Here is an 18,430-nt window from a genome sequence, read left to right on the forward strand (position 1 = left end):
GCCCCTTGTCAGCAGGAAGTAGCCAGAGAGAATCCTCGCCCTATTTCATGATTATTAAAAGGCTGGAATGTAAGGTCCGCTCCTGGATGGCGAGCAAGTTGAAATTTTAGCAGCCACAATGGATATGTGGGCAATTCTTGTTTGCTCATTTCCAAATGTAATTGATAATCATTATCCTAAGCATCCTCTGCTTGCCATAGTTAACAAAAATTTAGTGTATTTTCCTGTTGTCACTTCAAAGGAGCCCTTGGCTGATGCTCTGACCATCTTTACGGATGGATCAAAATCTGGACAAGGTGCCTTTTTTGTTCAAGGACACAAACAGCCGGTAGTTTTTAATTTTCGGCCGAATGTCCCACAGGCTGTTGAATGTTTAATTGTGCTTGAAGTTTTTAAAAGATTTGATCAACCTTTTAACTTATTTTCTGATTCATTATATGTTGTAAATGCCGTTGCTTCTCTTGAAGTTGCTGCTTCAGTTAAGCAGGCCAGTACAATTTCTAATGTTCTGTTACAGATTCAATCCCTTATCTTAAACAGAAAACATCCTTTTTATATTGGACATATTCGTGCCCACTCTATGTTACCGGGCCCAATGGCAAGGTGTAATAATTTGGTGGACCAGGCAACTCGGGCTATGGCTCTGGTTGCTGCTGATCCTGTAGAATTGGCAAAAGACTTTCATAGATTGTATCATGTACCTGCTAATACCCTTAGGAAAAGATATAATTTGTCCAGGCATGTGGCAAGAGATATTGTTAAAGCCTGTAAATCTTGTGTTACCTTTCTTCATCCTCCCCATGTGGGGGTAAACCCCAGGGGGTTGAGACCAAATGCCCTATGGCAAATGGATGTTACTCATCTGACGGAATTTGGTAAGTTGAAATATTTACATGTGTCTGTGGACACCTTTTCCGGTGTCATTCATGCCACACCTTTGGCAGGAGAAAAGGTGTCTCACGTCAGAATACACTGCTTAGAAGCTTGGGCAGCTTGGGGAAAGCCCCTTAGACTCAAGACGGATAATGGCCCTGCTTATACTTCCCATGGTTTTCGCGCCTTTTGCGCACAAATGCAGGTTGCCCACACCACTGGATTGCCCTACAATCCTCAAGGACAAGGTATAGTGGAAAGAGCTAATAGAAGCATAAAAGAAATGCTTCAAAAACAAAAAAGGGGAGTTGCTGAGTCCGCGTCCCCCAGGGAAAGACTTTCTCTTGCGCTCTTTACCCTTAATTTTTTTAATTCTAAATGACAACGATCAGTCTGCCGCAGATCGGCATATGACAAGAGACTCCATGGATACTAAAGACATGGTTATGTGGAAGGATGTTATTAATAATAAATGGTATGGACCGGATCCGGTAATAACGAGATCCAGGGGAGCTGTTTGTGTTTTTCCACAGAGTCAAGAAGTACCTCACTGGGTGCCAACGAGACTGACCAGGCCGGTGGAGACTGCAGCAGAACCCGCTCTTGAAGATGCAGCTGATCTTCTTGCTGTTAGCAACAGTGCTAATAGCAATCCCTGTGATAGCTAAACCAATGATGCTGTGGGCTGTTACAATTTACTGACTGGATTGCCTCTGTGGTGTCCTTTGTCAAAGAGCGGGTGGGAGTCGGAATGTTTTTAGCCTGCTGCTTGGGAGGATGCGTGGTCTGCCTATGGTTGGTCTGTCGCCTTCGAGCCCAAACCAGAAGGGACAAGGTTGTTATCTTGCAAGCATTAGCCGCTTTGGAGAGTGGATCCTCACCCCAGATCTGGCTGTCGGCCCTAAGAGGCAGTTAAGCCTTACCATCCTGCATAGCCTTAGCACCCCGAGGGATCAGGGGATCCCATTGCACCGGGACAGGTATGCAATTTGCAATTTGGGACAGGGTGCAAGGCAAGTGCACTGCACTTGAGGAGATGGTTCTCATCTCCTCAAGAAGAGCATGCTGGGTTGCAAGTGGGTTGATGCCCAAGATCCCACCTCTGCAAAAAAGGCATCGGACGGGCCTGGTCATCACTGGGGAAGGCGCCCCTCAGGCGAAGGCCAGTGCAAGGTCCTCTCATTAATGTCTTAGACAGAGGCCCAACCTCTACTCTTACCTGTTGCCATAAAACAAAGAAGGGGGAACTGTAGGGAGCCGAGGCGAGACTCCGCCCACTCCCTTGCAGTTTTGAGGATTACCACTCCAGACGGTGCTTGGCGGGACGCCTGGGCTGTGCGCGTGCGCGAGCCCGGTAGTGTCCCCAGCCAATCCCATGACACCTGGTGACGGTAAAAGGCAGGCGACCAACAATAGAAAAGACCCGTGTTCGAATTCCCTATATAAGCGGCTGCGTTTCGGGTGCACGCTCTCTCGCGCCCAAGCTCTCCTACAACTAAAAGGCTCTCCAATAAAGCGTGATCTGAGAAGACTCCTGGAGTGGTGGTCGTTTTTCCTCGCTGGTCGAGTAGGCGGTCACTACACCATCCCACTATGCCAAGAATGTTGTAAGCCTGCACACCTGTGTGGAAACACCTTGGAACTGCCTTGCACACTTTTCCACTTTGATTGCTGTTCTTTTCCCTTGGGTGCCATTTTCAGAGCTCTTCTCCATCTATCCTTGTAAAAGCATTCAAACTGGGTTTTGAATGACGGGATAGGAGAGGTGGTTTTCTAATGCTTCCATCTCCTTATCCTGTCAAGTCCTCCTTTCCTGATTTAAAATATATGAAAATTTTAGTGTTGTTTACAATGGTTATTTACCTTCACTTTAACACTTGTGGTGCAAGAATATGAATAACCATAAACACTTGGATTCTTTTCTCTTTTTTCTTCTTTTTATTGCTATTGTAAAGGTATGGAGGATTACAGTTACATGATAATGTATGTAGGGACACAGTTACATAAGTCAGGTGATGAGTACATTTTTTTTTGAACAGAAGGAGGAGGAGGTGGGGAAGAAGGTTCAGGAGGCAACAGAAGTAACCAAAATTATGAGGAAAATTGGAAGCAATTTTGGTTGTTATTTTGTTTGTATTTTTGAGACACGGTCTTGTGTGGATAAGAACTCACTAACTGCCTGTAGCTGCCTTCCAAGTACCATAATGACAAATGGAAACCACCACACCTGGCAAGGAAAGTTATATTTTGTAGATGTCACAAGTTAATAGTAAACTGACAACAAGAAAGAGGCCTAATGCTGATTTGAGGGCTGCTGAATTTGAAATGCCTACCCTTCTGGACACATCTCTACTTTGATATTATGGAAGAGAGAATATAATGTTTAAAAGTAACCATTAACAAGAAAACCACAAATCATTTTACAGACCTTTTATTCCTGTTTGACCACAGTAGCAAATTTCCCCTTCCTCTAGTTGTCTGTTTGAATAAGAAAGCAGTGATTTTCAATGATTACATCTCTGGCTTCATTGTTCTTTCCCACTTCTGTAATATAACCCCGGTATTGCTGTGAAGACACACAGCCTTTCCTTTTTCCTTGAAGTAACCTCTTTTAGCCTTAGACTTAGGTCCTGGAGTGTTGATAGCTTATATGATCCAAAGAACATAAACATAGCTTCTTTGCTGAAGTAATGATTCTAAGATTTACATTAACTCACTTCCCCATCACTGGTCCAGCACATGGCCTGGCTATGCTGATTTTCTCAGGTTTATCTAAAAAGATAGAGGCTTAGAAGTTTTTTTTTTTTCCCACATTCAGAAAATAGTCTTATATTCTCCCTTCTGGGACAGATGAAGAAAAAGTAGCTCAGTTGATGCTGGCAACTATTTTAAGCTATGAAAGGAAGCCAGTGAAAGGAAAAAGCATACAGATGACAGAGCACAGACAGGAGAGCCCTGGGTAAAGAAACACTGTGTGGGCACTCTGAACAGTTTAAGAACCACTTTACAGATAGAGTTTCAGTTATTTGATCCAATACAGGCCTTTAATTTTTTAAGGCCTACCTGTCTAGCACCTTTCTAATGTATAAATAAGACCATTCAGTTTATAGTTCTTTCATTTTTTTCATATCTTGGAGTTCATTTCAATTAGCATCATTTTATATGCTTAGACCTATCTTTTTTACTATTTTAATTTTATTGTCAAGGTGATATAAAGAGGAGTTACAATTACATAGGTAAGGCATTTCAACATTTCTTGTTGAACTTGTAACCCCCTTCTTCATTTTTCTCCCACTTTTCCCCCAAGTTGTACAGATCATTTCCAACATATCGTCTTGTGAGAATCACGATTGAATTGTTTCACACTTTGTCCTTTGTCTAACCATTTTTTGTTCCCCTTTTGTAGTTCTCTTTCTAATTTTTTGAGGAGCTTTCATATTGTTTTATGTAATGGTGTTGCATTGTTTTAATGTAATATAACTGTATTCCCACCAACAGTACAAGGGGATTCCCCTTTCTCTTCATCCTCACCATTTGTTTTATGTTGTTCATAATAGACATTCTAACAGATAAGGTTGCAGTTTTGCTTTTACTTTGCATTTTCCTGTGGGTATTTGTAGCTTCTTTTGAAAAATGTCTGTTCAAATCCTTTTCCCTTTCACAATGGGGTTAATTTCTTCCGAATATTTACTTGTTTAAGCTCTTTATATAGCTAGTATAGTAACCCTTTGCATGGTGTAGGGTTTGCAGTTATTTTCTCCCACTATTTTAGATTTTAGGTTCACCTTTTACTTTATAGACATTCTTTCATCATATGCATTAGTCATATGTATACATATATATGTATATATACATATATATTCACCTAGATGAATATATATACTCATTTATATACTTCTGTGAATTGTTTATATATATTTCAGTAAATTACTAATGAATTAATTTCTTCATCATTTGATAATAACTTTTAGTCTCATCATATTTTCCAACTACATCTTCAGAGGTAGGCAAATACTGACCCTTATTCCATGGATAAATCTGAATCCTGATCTTGTCGGAGTTCAGATGGGCTCTGGATCTGTAAGTACTGGCCTGATGTTGAAAGGTTCAGCTTCGAGGCTAGAGTTAGAGGGCATTCTATTGATGTTCACTGGGATAGGACTGACCGTCAGTCTGCTAGCACATGGGGCCAGCCAGAGGCCAGGAAGTTATAGTGCCTAAGCAAGCACTAGACAGACTGAAAGACTGGCTGAAAGCTTGGACTTCTGGACAGGTCCACAGATGTGGCCTGATGTCTGTGGTCATAGAGGCAGCACTGGTGTGCCTAGAAGTTTTTCTCTGCAAGGCCAATTATGCTAAAGCTTCAAGTAGCCAAAAACTGGATCTACATGAGGAAGCTTAGTGTGTAAGACTTCCACCAGAAGGTGAGATGGGCTTAGAGACAAAATCTGTAGGGATTTTGAACATGGAGCCATGAGAATTCTGGTAACACCAGTATGGATCTTAGGACTTACATCACGGGTTCTGAAATACAGGGACTATCGGGGTTTGAGTTTAGCTGGAGTAAACCTGTTTGTGGGACCTCATTTCACTCTCTTTCTACCAAGAGCAGGGTACTTCCTCTTTGTGCTTCCTGAGTTTAGAGAAGGGGTAAAATACATAATGGGAAACTATCCTTCCTGCTATCTTCCATACATCAATTCCTTCTTTTTCTCTTTCTTTTCTTTGTATTTGTTTTCTATTTATTTTTATTTTTTGGTGGTTCTGAGGCTTGAACTCTGGGCCTGGACACTATCCCTGAGCTTTTGTGCTCAAGACTAATGCACTACCACTTGAGCACTACCACTTGAGCCACAGCTCCACTTTAGGCTTTATGTGTGTGTGTGTGTGTGTGTGTGTGTGTGTGTGTGTGTGTGTGTGTGTGTGTGTGTGTGTGTGTGTGTGTGTGTGTGTGTGTGTGTGTGTGTGTGTGTTAATTGGAGAGAAACCTCTCAAGGACTTTTTTTCCTGGGCTAGCTTCAAACTGTGATCCTCAGGTTTCAGCCTCCTGAGTAGCATGAACCATCAGGTCCTGGCCATATATCTATTCTTATTTCGTGCTGCACAAATGTATTGAAATCTCTTAGGGCAATTGCACATCACAGCTATCATCTTTCCACTTCAAAAATTCTGAGAGAAGAGAAGCAGTTAAATGAAAGGCATTGGTAACTATTGTAATATAAAAAGGGAGGCATCTTAACATTCTGATCTATAAAGCACCTCTTTCATCTCCTTGGTGTCCTGTTCCAGGAGATCCAAACAAATGACACTTTAGAGAAGTTGATAGAGACCAACCTCATTGCATTTTTCTAGCCTAGCAGAAATCCCAGTGGCTCAGCCTCAGGAAGTAGGGGTGAGGGAGTAGAAAAGGCTGGTCATAAGTAGGTTCTCTGTTTCTTTCTTGTGACACACTACCACAATAACCACAATCTGAGGCACTGAGAGGATTTCTATCCCAGTTAGAGTAATTGAGCATATCAGAATTACTCCACTCCTATCCATTAAGCTCTTTACCATACTGAGTAGAGGATGCTGCCATGGGAAGAGAATGGTCATTAAAGTTCTACTTACATAATCTCAGGTAGAACACATAATTCTCCCTGCCCCAGCTAACCATATACAATTTGCTCTACTCATCTTGCATGCTGACGAATATCTATTATCAACTGCTACACAATTATCATAAGAATCTTGCAACCACTCAAACATAGTATTTGATAAGCAATAAGTGTATCTGAATATCTAAGAAAATCTTAGATATATAAGAGATAAACATAGACTTTTGACTTAGGATTTTTCTCAGAATAGAATGCACAGACCCTCAGAAGCTTATCTATCAAACTCAAGTGAGAACTGAGTAAAATTCTCATTCATTTAATGCACATTAACTTTAATGATACCTTGGCATCTGGTCTCCACAGAACTCAGATTTTTAGGTGGCTTCAAGAAATTTGCTTTGCTTTAAATGTCACCTGCTATCTCAGCCTCACATTTCCTGGAGGAAAAAAAAAGAAAAACAGGAGAGTGGGCATGGGCCACAATAACCACTTGAGAGATAACAGCTCCATTGAGCACAGACATTTCTGGCAGGGGAAGCATGTGAGGGAGGGTCAGAATTAGAAGTAACCAAAGGCATCACTGAGGAATGAAGGGGAGAAGTGATACTGTGTGAAAGATATGGAGTCCTCATCTCTCCACTCCTATGACTCGCAGCACTCACATCTGCATCTATCCAGAATTTTGGTGTTCAAAATAATGCAAAACAATAGAACTTAAAGGCCTGGGAACTTTGGAGATAATTGTTATTCACAATGGGCAGGTCCGTCACAGAGTCTTCATCTGCAGTGGGGGAAGATGAAGAGAGGGATTAGATGAAATGAATAGGGTCTCCAATAAAGTGGTGTACTTGGGTACACCAAGTACACACAATGCTTGTGAGGCTTACCTTTTGTAGTAGAGTCAATATTCAGACCACTCTTACCTTTTCCTATGCTTTCAGGTTTCTACTTATTTTTTTTATTCCACATTATGTAGAGAGATATTTCATTTTTACTTTTTTCTTTCATTCCTTCATTTTACTTTTTTCTTCATTCCATTACTCCCCTACTCTGGTCTTACAGTTTTTATATGGGGTCCTCCTATTTCTCCTTCCCTTTAGTTCATTACTGATTTTTCACACTTTTCTCTTTCAAATGATTGATGGAAATTAGAACTTCCTGGCAAGATGTTGAATTAAAAAAATTGATTAGAAGGAAGGCTGGAAGAGGGAGGAATTGCAGGTCATTTCCTGCTGTGAGAGTCTCAACATTACCACATGATACAGTGTGTGAGATGCAGAGAAATCTCATCTTGTGCCTAAGACAGGGGCATCAGGCAGGGCAGCAGCATTCAGGACATTCTGGGGAGGGCCGTAGGAGGCAGCATCTTGCCTGTAAGCAAGGAGGCAATGAGTGTCACATGCCAGCAGGCCATAGAGGGAACCTACAGAGACCCCTTACCCTGTGTCTAGTCCTATATGGATTTTTGAAATAATTGGGATGCATTTGCAGGTGAATGATAGACCATAAGTAGTATTTGACATGCTTTCCAGAAGTTGTCTAACAAGAATACAAGACTCTTGTGGGCAAAGTCTGGGAATAGTCCAGATGTTGTCTGTTTGCTGCTGCTCTAAGGTCAGAGATTTCCCCACACACAGCTAAAGCCTGAAACTTCCCAACATTCTCTTTTAGGAGTATACAGACAACCTCTTGGTAAAAATTAAACTCTTATTCTAGTCTGATAAGTGTTATTCCTTGTTTTGTTAAGGAATAAAATATTATTAGAGATATTTTGATCAACTTGAAAAAATTATTTGTATAGGCATGTAGGTATTTATTTTTACCGTGTAATTTAAGTTTAAAATAAATTAGTGGGCTGGGAAGGTGGCTCAGTGGTAGAGTGCTTGCCTTGCATGCAAGAGGCTCTAGTTCAGTTCCTCAGCACTACATAAGCAGAAAAAGCCAGAAGTGGTGCTGTGGCTCAAGTGGTAGAGTGCTAGCCTTGAGCTGAAGAGCTGAGAGACAGCACCCAGGTCCAGAGTTCAGGTTCTGTGACTGACCAAAAAAAATAGGATATAAAATTGGGTAGATTAAGAATTCAGGTGAAGAAAGACAAATACTAAAAGGGTAAATTGTTGTTATATCTTTATATAAAATCGTTTAGCAATAATGGGGAAATTGTCAGAATAAAAATGGTGTCCTGACATATACGGTAGAAGTGTCTAGAATAACAGCAGTGATGAAAAGATTGTGAGTTTGAGCTCACACTAGGCTTCATGGGAAATTCCAGTCCAACTTTGACTACATAATGGAACCTTGTCTCAAAAGTACAAAAAAAATGCAGTCACTTGTGTCAATCCTTCAAGTAGTACTAAAATCTAAGATTCTCTGTCACAAGGTGAAGTCTATTATTTAATTTAGCCTTACTATTGTAATTTGCTTTATAATGGTGCTTCTACATTTAAACTTGAATAAACATCCAAAAGAATGTGTTACAGGTGGACCCATTACAACAATGAGATATACAGATGTTATGTCGAAAAAATGAACTTTACAACTTTGGCGGGGTGGGGGTAGTGGGAGTGGGGGGAGGTGGTGGTATGGGGGTGTGGGGGTGGGGGGTGGAGAGGGGAAGGGAAGGTATGGGGAAACAAAGGAGGAGGCAACAATGCTTGATAAGAAATGTACTCACTATCTTGCCCATGTAATTGTAACCCCTCTGTATGGTATTTTCACACACAAAAAAGAGGAAAAAAATAGAATGTAACTATTTTTTCCTTTAAGCAAATATTTTTCAACACAATTAAAAATGCGATAAAGTATTTCATCATAACTTTTCTCATAATTTAATGATTTTATTTCATAAATGTGCATTATATGATCATCATTATAGTCTTTTATTCAGAACTTTCTAACTTACTTTTAGGAAGCTCTACTGGAAACAGATTCTCTCAGATGTTGCTTATTAGGAAAGTATTGCTTTCACATTTGACTAATGTTGTGGTCTCTAGTTTTTTTAAAAAATTCATTTGAACACATTCAATAGTTGAATTCCTCTCATATTTGCTGATGGAAAGGTGGGTCTAAAAATTGTCTTTGTTTCATGTAGGAAAGCTATTCCTTTCATTTCTGACCATGTTCATGATGTGCTCTTTGACAATGGTGTTTTGTAGGTTGAATACAATATGTATAAGTTTGTTTTTGTATTATTTAATTCATTGAGTATTCCCTGAGATTCTAGAATCTAAAACATAAAATTTATCTTTATATTTAGAAAATAAATAACCAATATCTTTCAATATTTTTCTTCTGTGAATTTCTCTTTTTCTTCTCCTGATACTGCTATCATTCATGTTTTACCACATAATATGTATGGCTGTGCCATAAAGAGGACAGGTAGGCGCTGTGTAGGTGGAAGGGCTGTATTTATCTGAGGACAATATGACCCTCTCTGTGAGCATTGATGGGGATGCATCTTCAGGCATATTCCTTTAGGCCTGGGTAGAATGGAAGAAGCAATTCCCAGAACTTCCTCATATAAACCTTCAACCCTCCTACACAGTCTTACTACTAAAACAGAAAACAAAAGCCAAAAATATGAAAAAAATTCTTTAATATGGATTTTTCTGACCAGAGTCCACCCCAATGGTAAAGAGATTGTAAACTGGATAGAGAAAAGAGAAGAGGGAAAGTCAGATCTAGATGTGGGAAGACCATGGCCTTCTTAGTCTTCACACTTGTTCTCTAATCTATGATGAGCTTCTTGGTGATGCTGGATGCAGATTCCCATTTTCTTAGCCCTTGAATTTGCAGACATAAGGTAATTGTGTATCACAATTATAGTCTCTCCACCTCAGGAATCCTTGAGAGAAAGAAAAGAAATGAAGTAAACATTGGGGGAGGTAGAGTTTCTGTGGCATAGTGAAGCATTAGATCTGACCTAGGCTTTACAGTCCCATTCTATCTTTTTCAGTATCACATTTTATAGGAAAGGAGATTCAAAGAAAGGAGAGTGAGAGGAGATGGAAGAATTCAACCCCACATTGCATACCCACAGCATAGGAGAAACAGGCACAGGGAGATAAAGTAGGGAGGGGGAAATGGTTGGAGGTGGCTCTTTAGTTTCTTACCTGAGTTTCGTGACAGGGTCCCACAGTAACCACGATCAGCATAAATGGAAGGGTTCCTTTCCCAGTTCAGATAGTTCAGCACATCAGAGTTACTCCATTCCCAGCCATCTCCATTGGGTTCCTCACCCTATTCAGAAGATGCAGCCATAAGGATGGAATGTCACTGGTTCTCTGCCTCCATGGTCCTTTGCCTGCATAACCTCTGACTTAGAACTATTTCTTCACCCTTCTATAAAGCCTCCACCTTTGATTTGTCCCTCTGTGGGATACTCAACCAGAATCTCATTGATTGGTCCCACGCAATTATGAGAAGAACTTCAAACCACTTGAAATAATATGTTCCTCTTTATACATGCACTGCATTTTTGGTTTTCTCTGAATCTCAAAAATAGTGTTTTATTTTATAGCAATAAAACATAAATCAGATCTTCACTTAGACTTATCTCAATGTGTATGACCTGATCTCCTGAATTTCAGACATCTGCTTATTAACATTACCTCCTGAAAATTGTGTCAAAGCTGACTATAGGCACATTCATTTCTTCTGAATACTAGACACCTTCACAGAACTCTGTTCTTCAGAGAGATTCAGAGGTTTCTTTTGATCTCAAATGGCAACCATAGGTTGCCTTCTTTAGAGTCCCTGGGCTTTTGCAATACAGGCAAGAAGAGTGGGGCACAACAACCACTTGAAATAACCAAGAGGAGATGATGAAATCTCACCAGTGTGGGGTCATGGAGCCCCATCCAGACATATTGGTAGGTAGTCGCTGTGTTCTTGACCAGAGTGGACACGAAGGATGCCTCAGCCCCACTGAGCACAGACACAAGGTGACCTGAGGGCCGCTTCTGGCAGGCCAACTGTGTAAAGGAGGGAAAAAAGAGAGGGAGCCTGAGAAGGTCAGAAAATGGTAAGTATATCTTCAGGACATAGATATTAACTCAGATATGCAGATAAGGATGTTTACTGGAGTCCCCAGGAAAGCTGAAGGTTGAAGTCCAAAATTGTGTATTCTCCCTACTACCCATATTCAGCCCCACCTCTCAGCACTCACATCGGCACTAGTCCAGGATTTGGGTGATTTAAACAAGGCATAGCAGTAAGAGGCATATGCCTGGGAGCCTTTGGGACAGCTGATGCGAGCAGAAGGTCCATCCTTCTGGGAGTCCTCACCTGAGGTGAAAAGAGATAATGACAAGGAAGAAATGAAATAAGTACCCAGGATTGAGTAGAGAGCACAATGAACAGTAAAGTCTGTTTAAGGCCTGCCCTTTGGATGGAAAATTCTTATTGTAAATGTGGCCGGCATCTTTATTCATCTAATCATACTTTGATATGCCAGTTCTTAACCTTGGACCTCCAATTATTCTCTTTTTCTCCACTGACTTTCCACACTTTCCTGCCTTCAACCCACCAAAATCAATAAATCAGAGTAACCAGACAAAATGAGAAACTATTTCATTTCACTGATGAAAGAAAGCTGTTAAGGTCCCACTATAAGTAATGAAGGAGAGATATTGAAGGTGCTTTCCTTATGTGTGGATTGTCTTCAGCATTACTAATTAGACAGAAAGGTAACATAACTCTCCTCATTCTGGCTGTGAACCATTCACAGGGAATCCACTGCACGATAAATCTCACCTTGCACCTGAGATAGGAGCATCAGGCAGGACAGAAGCATCCAGGACATGCTGGAGAAGGTTGAAGGAGGCTGCATCTTGTCTGTGAGTGAGGAAGCCATCAGCATGATTGAAGGAATAACCGGAGAGAGGTAAAGGGAGACATAGACCTGGATACACACACACACACACACACACACACACACACACACACACACACACACACACACACACACAGAGGATATAAAGATCCCAGCCTTTTGTCCTGTGTCTACTCCTTTATAGATAGATTGATGTTGATCATATTCATCACCTTGTGTATTTTCCAATTGAATTGAAGAATCTATATTCTCTGTTCATCTAAGACTCCAAAGGCAGCCTTTGCTGATTCTCATATCTCTTAGGTTCTCTGAGCAGACCACCTTTCCCACAATCTTAATGTGTAACATAAAAAATCTACCCAGGCTTTTCTTTTCATGCAGTTCCCGCTTACCTGTCTGTCAAGAACTGAAGATGGTTTGTCAGCACAGAAAACACTGGGGCTTTTATAAAGGGATCTGTGGGAGGGTGCTTTGAGATAGATAACTGGACTGTGTATAAAGGTCAAAGATCATGAATTTGTTTGACATATATTCCAGGAAAGTCCCACAAAATGGAGGAGGCGCTTCCTGGCAAGAGAATATTAACAACTAATGTTGCTTCTTTCCTGTTAATAGATCAGCTACTTTTCTCAGGTACAGGTGAGGTTTGAACTTTAACTTTTCTCACTCTTTGCAGATATTCTGTTCCAAGAAATTTAGGAGTATCCATGTAGTCTGAGGTGATAATTATGTTGTTACACTACTTTGAAAGCCTTATGGCCTTGAATTGTTCTGGGAAATAATTATCAGCAGTGGTTTTATCAACCTGCGAAAACTAACTTTTTATATTAACCTGTAAAAATAACCTATGCTTATAAAAATATAGTAAGTTTTGAAATAAATTTACCCACCAGTTCTGTAATCTCAGCAATCAGTAGCTGAGAAGAAGTATGTTTGTACAGCTTGGGCTATGCAAGCTAGTCTCTGTCTTGTAAGTAAGTGACACAAAAATGTAAAAATTGGTTGAGGTAGGGATAAGCATATGAATTAACTTATGGAAAGGGAAATACTTATACAAAGGGAAGAAGTAATACCTCAGATTTTCTGATCCAACATTGTTGCAAGGTCATTTGGTATGATAAGGGACACAAATCTGCGGGGCCTGAAATGGTGAGGCTGAGGTATGAAGATTTCAAGTTCAAGGCCACCTGAGTTACATGCTGAGAGCTATCTCTACAAATAAACAATTAAAAACACAAATATTGGAAAACACATTAAGAGGTGATCTTGTAGATAAAATCTTATTTTTTAGAGACAGGATCTCAATATGTGATAGCCCAGGTTGACTTCACATTAACCATTCTTCAGTTTCATACTGTTGCTGCGATTGTGAAAGTATCAACATATCTCACCTTCCATCCGCATTATAAGGAATCATAGCCAACACATTTGCCTGCTAGCCACTTCTTTTGTGGGAAATCTGAGAGTAATTATTTTATTATAAGATCTTAGTAAAATACAAAAAAAATTATACTTTGGCATAATTAATTAAACAGCACTCTAATCATTCACACAGTGAGATCAAGGGAGAATATTCTTAGGAGAGGATCATAAGTGTGGATCACAAGAGCTCTATACCTATGTGCATATGATCCTATAAAATGGTGATTCTTAAAATGGTATTTCTTGTGGTTTATGACTTTAATAGTCATAATTTTACTAAATAGTATCTGCTATTTTATTTTTTAAGAATCCCATCAATTTTTATTCAAATTTTCCAAAATTTATACCAGGTGTGTTGGCTTCTAAATGTATGACATTGCCTATTTGAATATTTTGTCTTTCCTGTATGCTTCTTCCTTATGTATAATTCTTCAATAGAAACCCAAATCTTCCCCCACAGTATAACACCTGCTTTCACTATATTTGATGTTGGTATAATTTGTGGAGGAGATGGGGAAAAACAAGTCATTTAAGAATACAGGTGGACCTGTTGCAACAATGAGAAGTACAAGTTGTCATGTCGAAAACGAACTTTACAACTTTGGTGTGTGTGTGTGGGGGGAGGATTGGGTGGGGGGCGGGGGGGGAGGCTGGAAAGGGATGTGAAGGGTAAACAAAGGAGGAGGGTGCAATGCTTGGTAAGAAATGTACTCATTATCTTACCCATGTAATTGTAACTCCTCTGCACAGTATGCTCACAAAAAATAAAAATTAAAATAAAAAAAAAGAAACCCAAATCTTGGGTTGCCCAGTTAGGAGCCTCTGACCTACTATTCTGATTAAGTTTCTTTTCAATCTTCATGGCCAACATCTGGCTTATAAAAACAAGCTTCTTGGTCTTTTCTATCATTTGCTGATAGGGTGATACTACATTGTTACCAATAAATACATGCCCTAATTTATAATCAATCTTGGCATCCAGACCTGCGTTTTTTAAAATCAAATTCACAATCTGCCTTTCAGGTTCCTCTGGAGCCCTACCAAGTTTATCTGACACTATAATAATGCTTGTACACTGATGAACTTGATAAAAAGTCTCAAATATGAGTAGACAGGCATTCTGAGTGAAATCGTCAAGAAAAGTCACTAAAAAGAAGTCATTCACAAGCACCAATTCACATTCCTTCTGCTTTTTCTGAACCCCATCAAAGTACAAGTTAGCATTCAAGCATTCCACAAACTTGGCAATTGGGTCTTTATATGTGTAAGACTGTTGAATAATTTTTACTAGCTCTTTCAGCACTTGCTAACATCTTTGATAGGAGTGTAGTGGACAAATAAGGAGAATATGTACATACTTCTTCTGAATTGCATTAAAGTACTGTGGCTGGTAAAGGAAGACTTGATTAATAATATTATGGTGACTCCTGGGGTTGTTGAAGAAAACAAAGACTAATGAAAGAGTCACCTTCTCTGCTGAAGAGACTGGAGTGTCCACTCCAGTCTCACCGCAGAATTATTATCTATGAGTTTCCCGTGGCCCCTCCCAGTTACTTGCTATTTTCATTGTGTGGAGATTTGTTCTTATGGTGTAAAAGAAATGATGTGTAAATGATTTAGTACTTTAGCATTAATAAGGCAGTGTCATTAACATGTGTCCTTTCATGTTCATACACTTATAAGTAGATAAAAAACATATATCATCATTTTACAATGCCCTGAAGTTGATGAAGCAGGGTAGGTAATTAAGTAAATCTTAGTAATGAACTTCCCTAGTTTATAGTCTCTCTGACTAAGTAGGAAGTTTTATGATGAAGTGCAGGAGTTATCTTGTGAAAAAACAAAAAACAAGTTTAACACTGATTTGTAACTTACTCTTCTCATAGAAGATGCTTTGTATTGGGTAATGGTCTGAAAGACAAATTATTCACACAGTTCTAGATGATATATTTTCAAAATCGATCAATATAAATTAAACAAATTAATGAGTTTCACTGTGTTAAGCAATATATATTCTGACAATCTAGCCCAACTATTATTTCTCTCTTCATTTTCTTTTCTCTTCCCTTAACTTCTAGTCTTATTTCTTAATAGTTTCTCTTTTATTTTCAGTCATTTTTAATGGTTCCATACTTAGGGGAGGCCTGTCTTTCTATGTATAGCCTATTTCAATTAACAGGATGTCCTTTGATGCAATCCACTAAATTTGAATAAATAGTGATCTTTGATTCAAAGGTTGAACCTTGCTATGTCACCTAGACTGGCTTAGGGCCATTTGCACTTCTGTTTGTTTAAGTTTTTTTTCTTTTTCACCTTACTTGCCTATTGTTGACTAGATTACATATTGTTTTAGTGTATAGTGTTTAGCACTTTATATATTCTCTATTTTCAGATGAAGATTTTTTCAAAAATTTTCTCCTATTCAGTAAATTGTTTCTTCATGCTGCTAATAGTTTTCTTTGCTGTGAAAAATCTTTTTAATTCAGTTTAGTTTCACTTGTTAAAGCTTGTTTGGGTTTTATAAACTATTGATATCCTACTTAGGAAATTATTGCTTATTTTACTATCCTGAAGTATGTTTTCTCTGTTTTCTTCCAGTATTTTCAAAGCTTATGATGTTCCATTAATGTCTTTAGAACATTTTTAGGTATTTTTAATCATGGGTAGTGATAGGAGTCTAATTTTGACTTTCTGAATGTGCCTAGAACTGTTTGTCAAAATGGCTGTATTTTACCCATTTTTTTGCTACCTTTATAGAGACTCTATTGCTAAATAGGCATGGGTTTATTTGAGTCTTTTATTCTGTTCCATCAGTTTATATGTTTACTTTTATACTAATACCATGTTATTTTATTAAGATGGCTTTTCAGTTTGTTCTAAATTAGACATAATGTTATTGCTTTCACTGTTCATTTTGTTAAGGATTATTTTATGCTAAAGAGTGCATTTTAATATTTTTGTAGAGAGGAATTGCACTGTGTATATACATCATTTGTAATAATATGGCCCTTTTCATAATATGCATATCCATGAATATGAACTGTCTTTACATCTTTTAGTGTCTTCAACAACTTCTTCAGAATTTAAAATTTTTCATTATACACCATTCTCACCCATAAGTTGGATTTACCACTTTTTTGAGGTTGTTGCTAATGATACTGCTTCCTTAATTTCTTTCTCAAACAGTCATTAATGGGGTACAGAATAGTTTCTATTTTTTGTTTTTACATTTTATATCCTGAATTTGATTATCAATTCTAAGAGTCTTTGGGGTTTTCTTAGGATCATACAACAGAAATAACAGAAACCTATTTATTTCCTACATATATACTTTTGTTTCTTTCCCTTGCATTATTGATCTTGCTAGCATTTCTACTACAACATGAGTAAGAGTCATGTGAGTAGAAACTGCAGTCTTATTGGTAATCTTAGATGTTATGGGTTTATTCTGTATAGCCTTTGTAACGTTGAGATATATTATTTTAAGGTAATAGTAATTTAATAAGAGCTTTTACCATAAAAACATTCTAACTTTTATCAAAGTCCTTTCAGCATCTAATTTGCACCTATTTTATGCATGTATAGATTCTTTCTATAGTTGCTTATTGTATGCAGTACTGTTTGGTGTAACATTATGTTTACTTGTATATGCCAAATCAGTTTTGTCTCTCTACTATGAAATTTGCTTGACCACATAGATGATCTTTATAATGTGCAATTGAAATGGGCTTCAAGTGTGTATTGGGAATTTTGCATTTTCAGGGCTATTGGATGCGGCACAATTTTGGTAGGTCGAATGTGCTTAGAAATGTATCAATTTCCAGTTTGTTAGAAAAAAGTGTTCTCAAAGAAGTCTCTAATTATTTTCACAATTTTATTGGCCTTTGTATTTGTACCACCTTTTTCCTCTCTAATGTTATAAATATGTAATTTTCCCTTCTTGTTTTGGTCAGTTGGTTAAGAATGTATCACTTGTTTATCTGTTCAAAGAATTAATTTTTGATTCATTAACTCTGTACATATTTAGTTTCTTGTGCATTAATTTCTGCTCTAATATAATTTCTTTCAATCTATTAATTTGGAGTTTGGTTTTTTAAATTTTTGTAGGAGCTTAAGGTCCATTATTGAGCTATTCATCTGAGATATGTCTAAAGGTTTTCAAGTGAACTCTAATAAGTATAAACTTTCCTCAGCCATGTGCTGTTCAGTATCACTGCATTTGAATATTGTCTATAGTTCTTTTTTGTTTATTTGTAGTTTTATTTTGTTGTGATGTGATAGAACACACGGGGTTAAGACAATTTTTCATGTTAGTAAAAACTTGCTTTATACACTAAAATGTGATTAATTTTGGAGAAACTTGTGTTGAGAAGAATGAGTATTCTGTAGCTGTTGAGTGAAATCGTCTGTAGATACATGTTAAGACCTTTTTGGTCTACAGTGTTACTTAATATTCAAGATTCTTTGTTGATTTATTTTTGCCTGGAGGACATATGTAATGTTATCTTATGATGGATGTCTTGGAGTATTTCCAAAGTGATTGGTGTAATTCTTAATGACATTAGGTGCATCAAACAATGAAGATAAATGTAGGCACTGAGCATGGGAAAGGCAATTTCTACTCTGTCCGCTGTACCATACTATGCAAGCAGGAACACCCTCTCCTCACAGAGCACTGGGTGGAATCCATCGTGAATCATCATATATT

The 18,430-nt window shown here is 38.4% G+C and overlaps 1 protein-coding gene and 1 pseudogene across 1 annotated transcript; both read right to left on the minus strand.

Annotated features, from left to right (window-relative positions):
* Nucleotides 1–10,045: 10,045 nt before the first annotated feature.
* On the minus strand, nucleotides 10,046–12,297 carry LOC138804577 (regenerating islet-derived protein 3-beta-like). Its single transcript, XM_069988897.1, has 5 exons — nucleotides 12,222–12,297; nucleotides 11,635–11,753; nucleotides 11,303–11,440; nucleotides 10,580–10,706; nucleotides 10,046–10,311 (listed from the first exon to the last, which is right to left on the minus strand). Exons 1-5 carry the CDS (start codon nucleotides 12,295–12,297, stop codon nucleotides 10,244–10,246), a joined length of 528 nt encoding a protein of 175 aa, XP_069844998.1. The 3' UTR covers nucleotides 10,046–10,243.
* A 1,406-nt stretch (nucleotides 12,298–13,703) lies between these two features.
* Nucleotides 13,704–18,412, minus strand: LOC138804602 (eukaryotic translation initiation factor 3 subunit E pseudogene; annotated as a pseudogene).
* Nucleotides 18,413–18,430: the final 18 nt, after the last annotated feature.

Source organism: Dipodomys merriami, unplaced genomic scaffold (genome assembly GCF_024711535.1).
Source record: "Dipodomys merriami isolate MVZ:Mamm:240054 unplaced genomic scaffold, mDipMer1.0.p SCAF_37, whole genome shotgun sequence".
NCBI lineage: Eukaryota > Metazoa > Chordata > Mammalia > Rodentia > Heteromyidae > Dipodomys > Dipodomys merriami.

What these genes read in the sequence shown, in the direction of transcription:
- LOC138804577 (XM_069988897.1), bottom strand. Translation starts at nt 12,297, where the DNA reads ATGCAGCCTCCTTCAACCTTCTCCAGCATGTCCTGGATGCTTCTGTCC. An exon ending in GCTCCTATCTCAGGTGCAAG is followed by an intron (nt 11,754 to 12,221) that starts GTGAGATTTATC and finishes TTTTCACCTCAG; the next exon opens with GTGAGGACTCCCAGAAGGAT. An exon ending in GACCCTGTCACGAAACTCAG is followed by an intron (nt 10,312 to 10,579) that starts GTAAGAAACTAA and finishes CTTTCTCTCAAG; the next exon opens with GATTCCTGAGGTGGAGAGAC.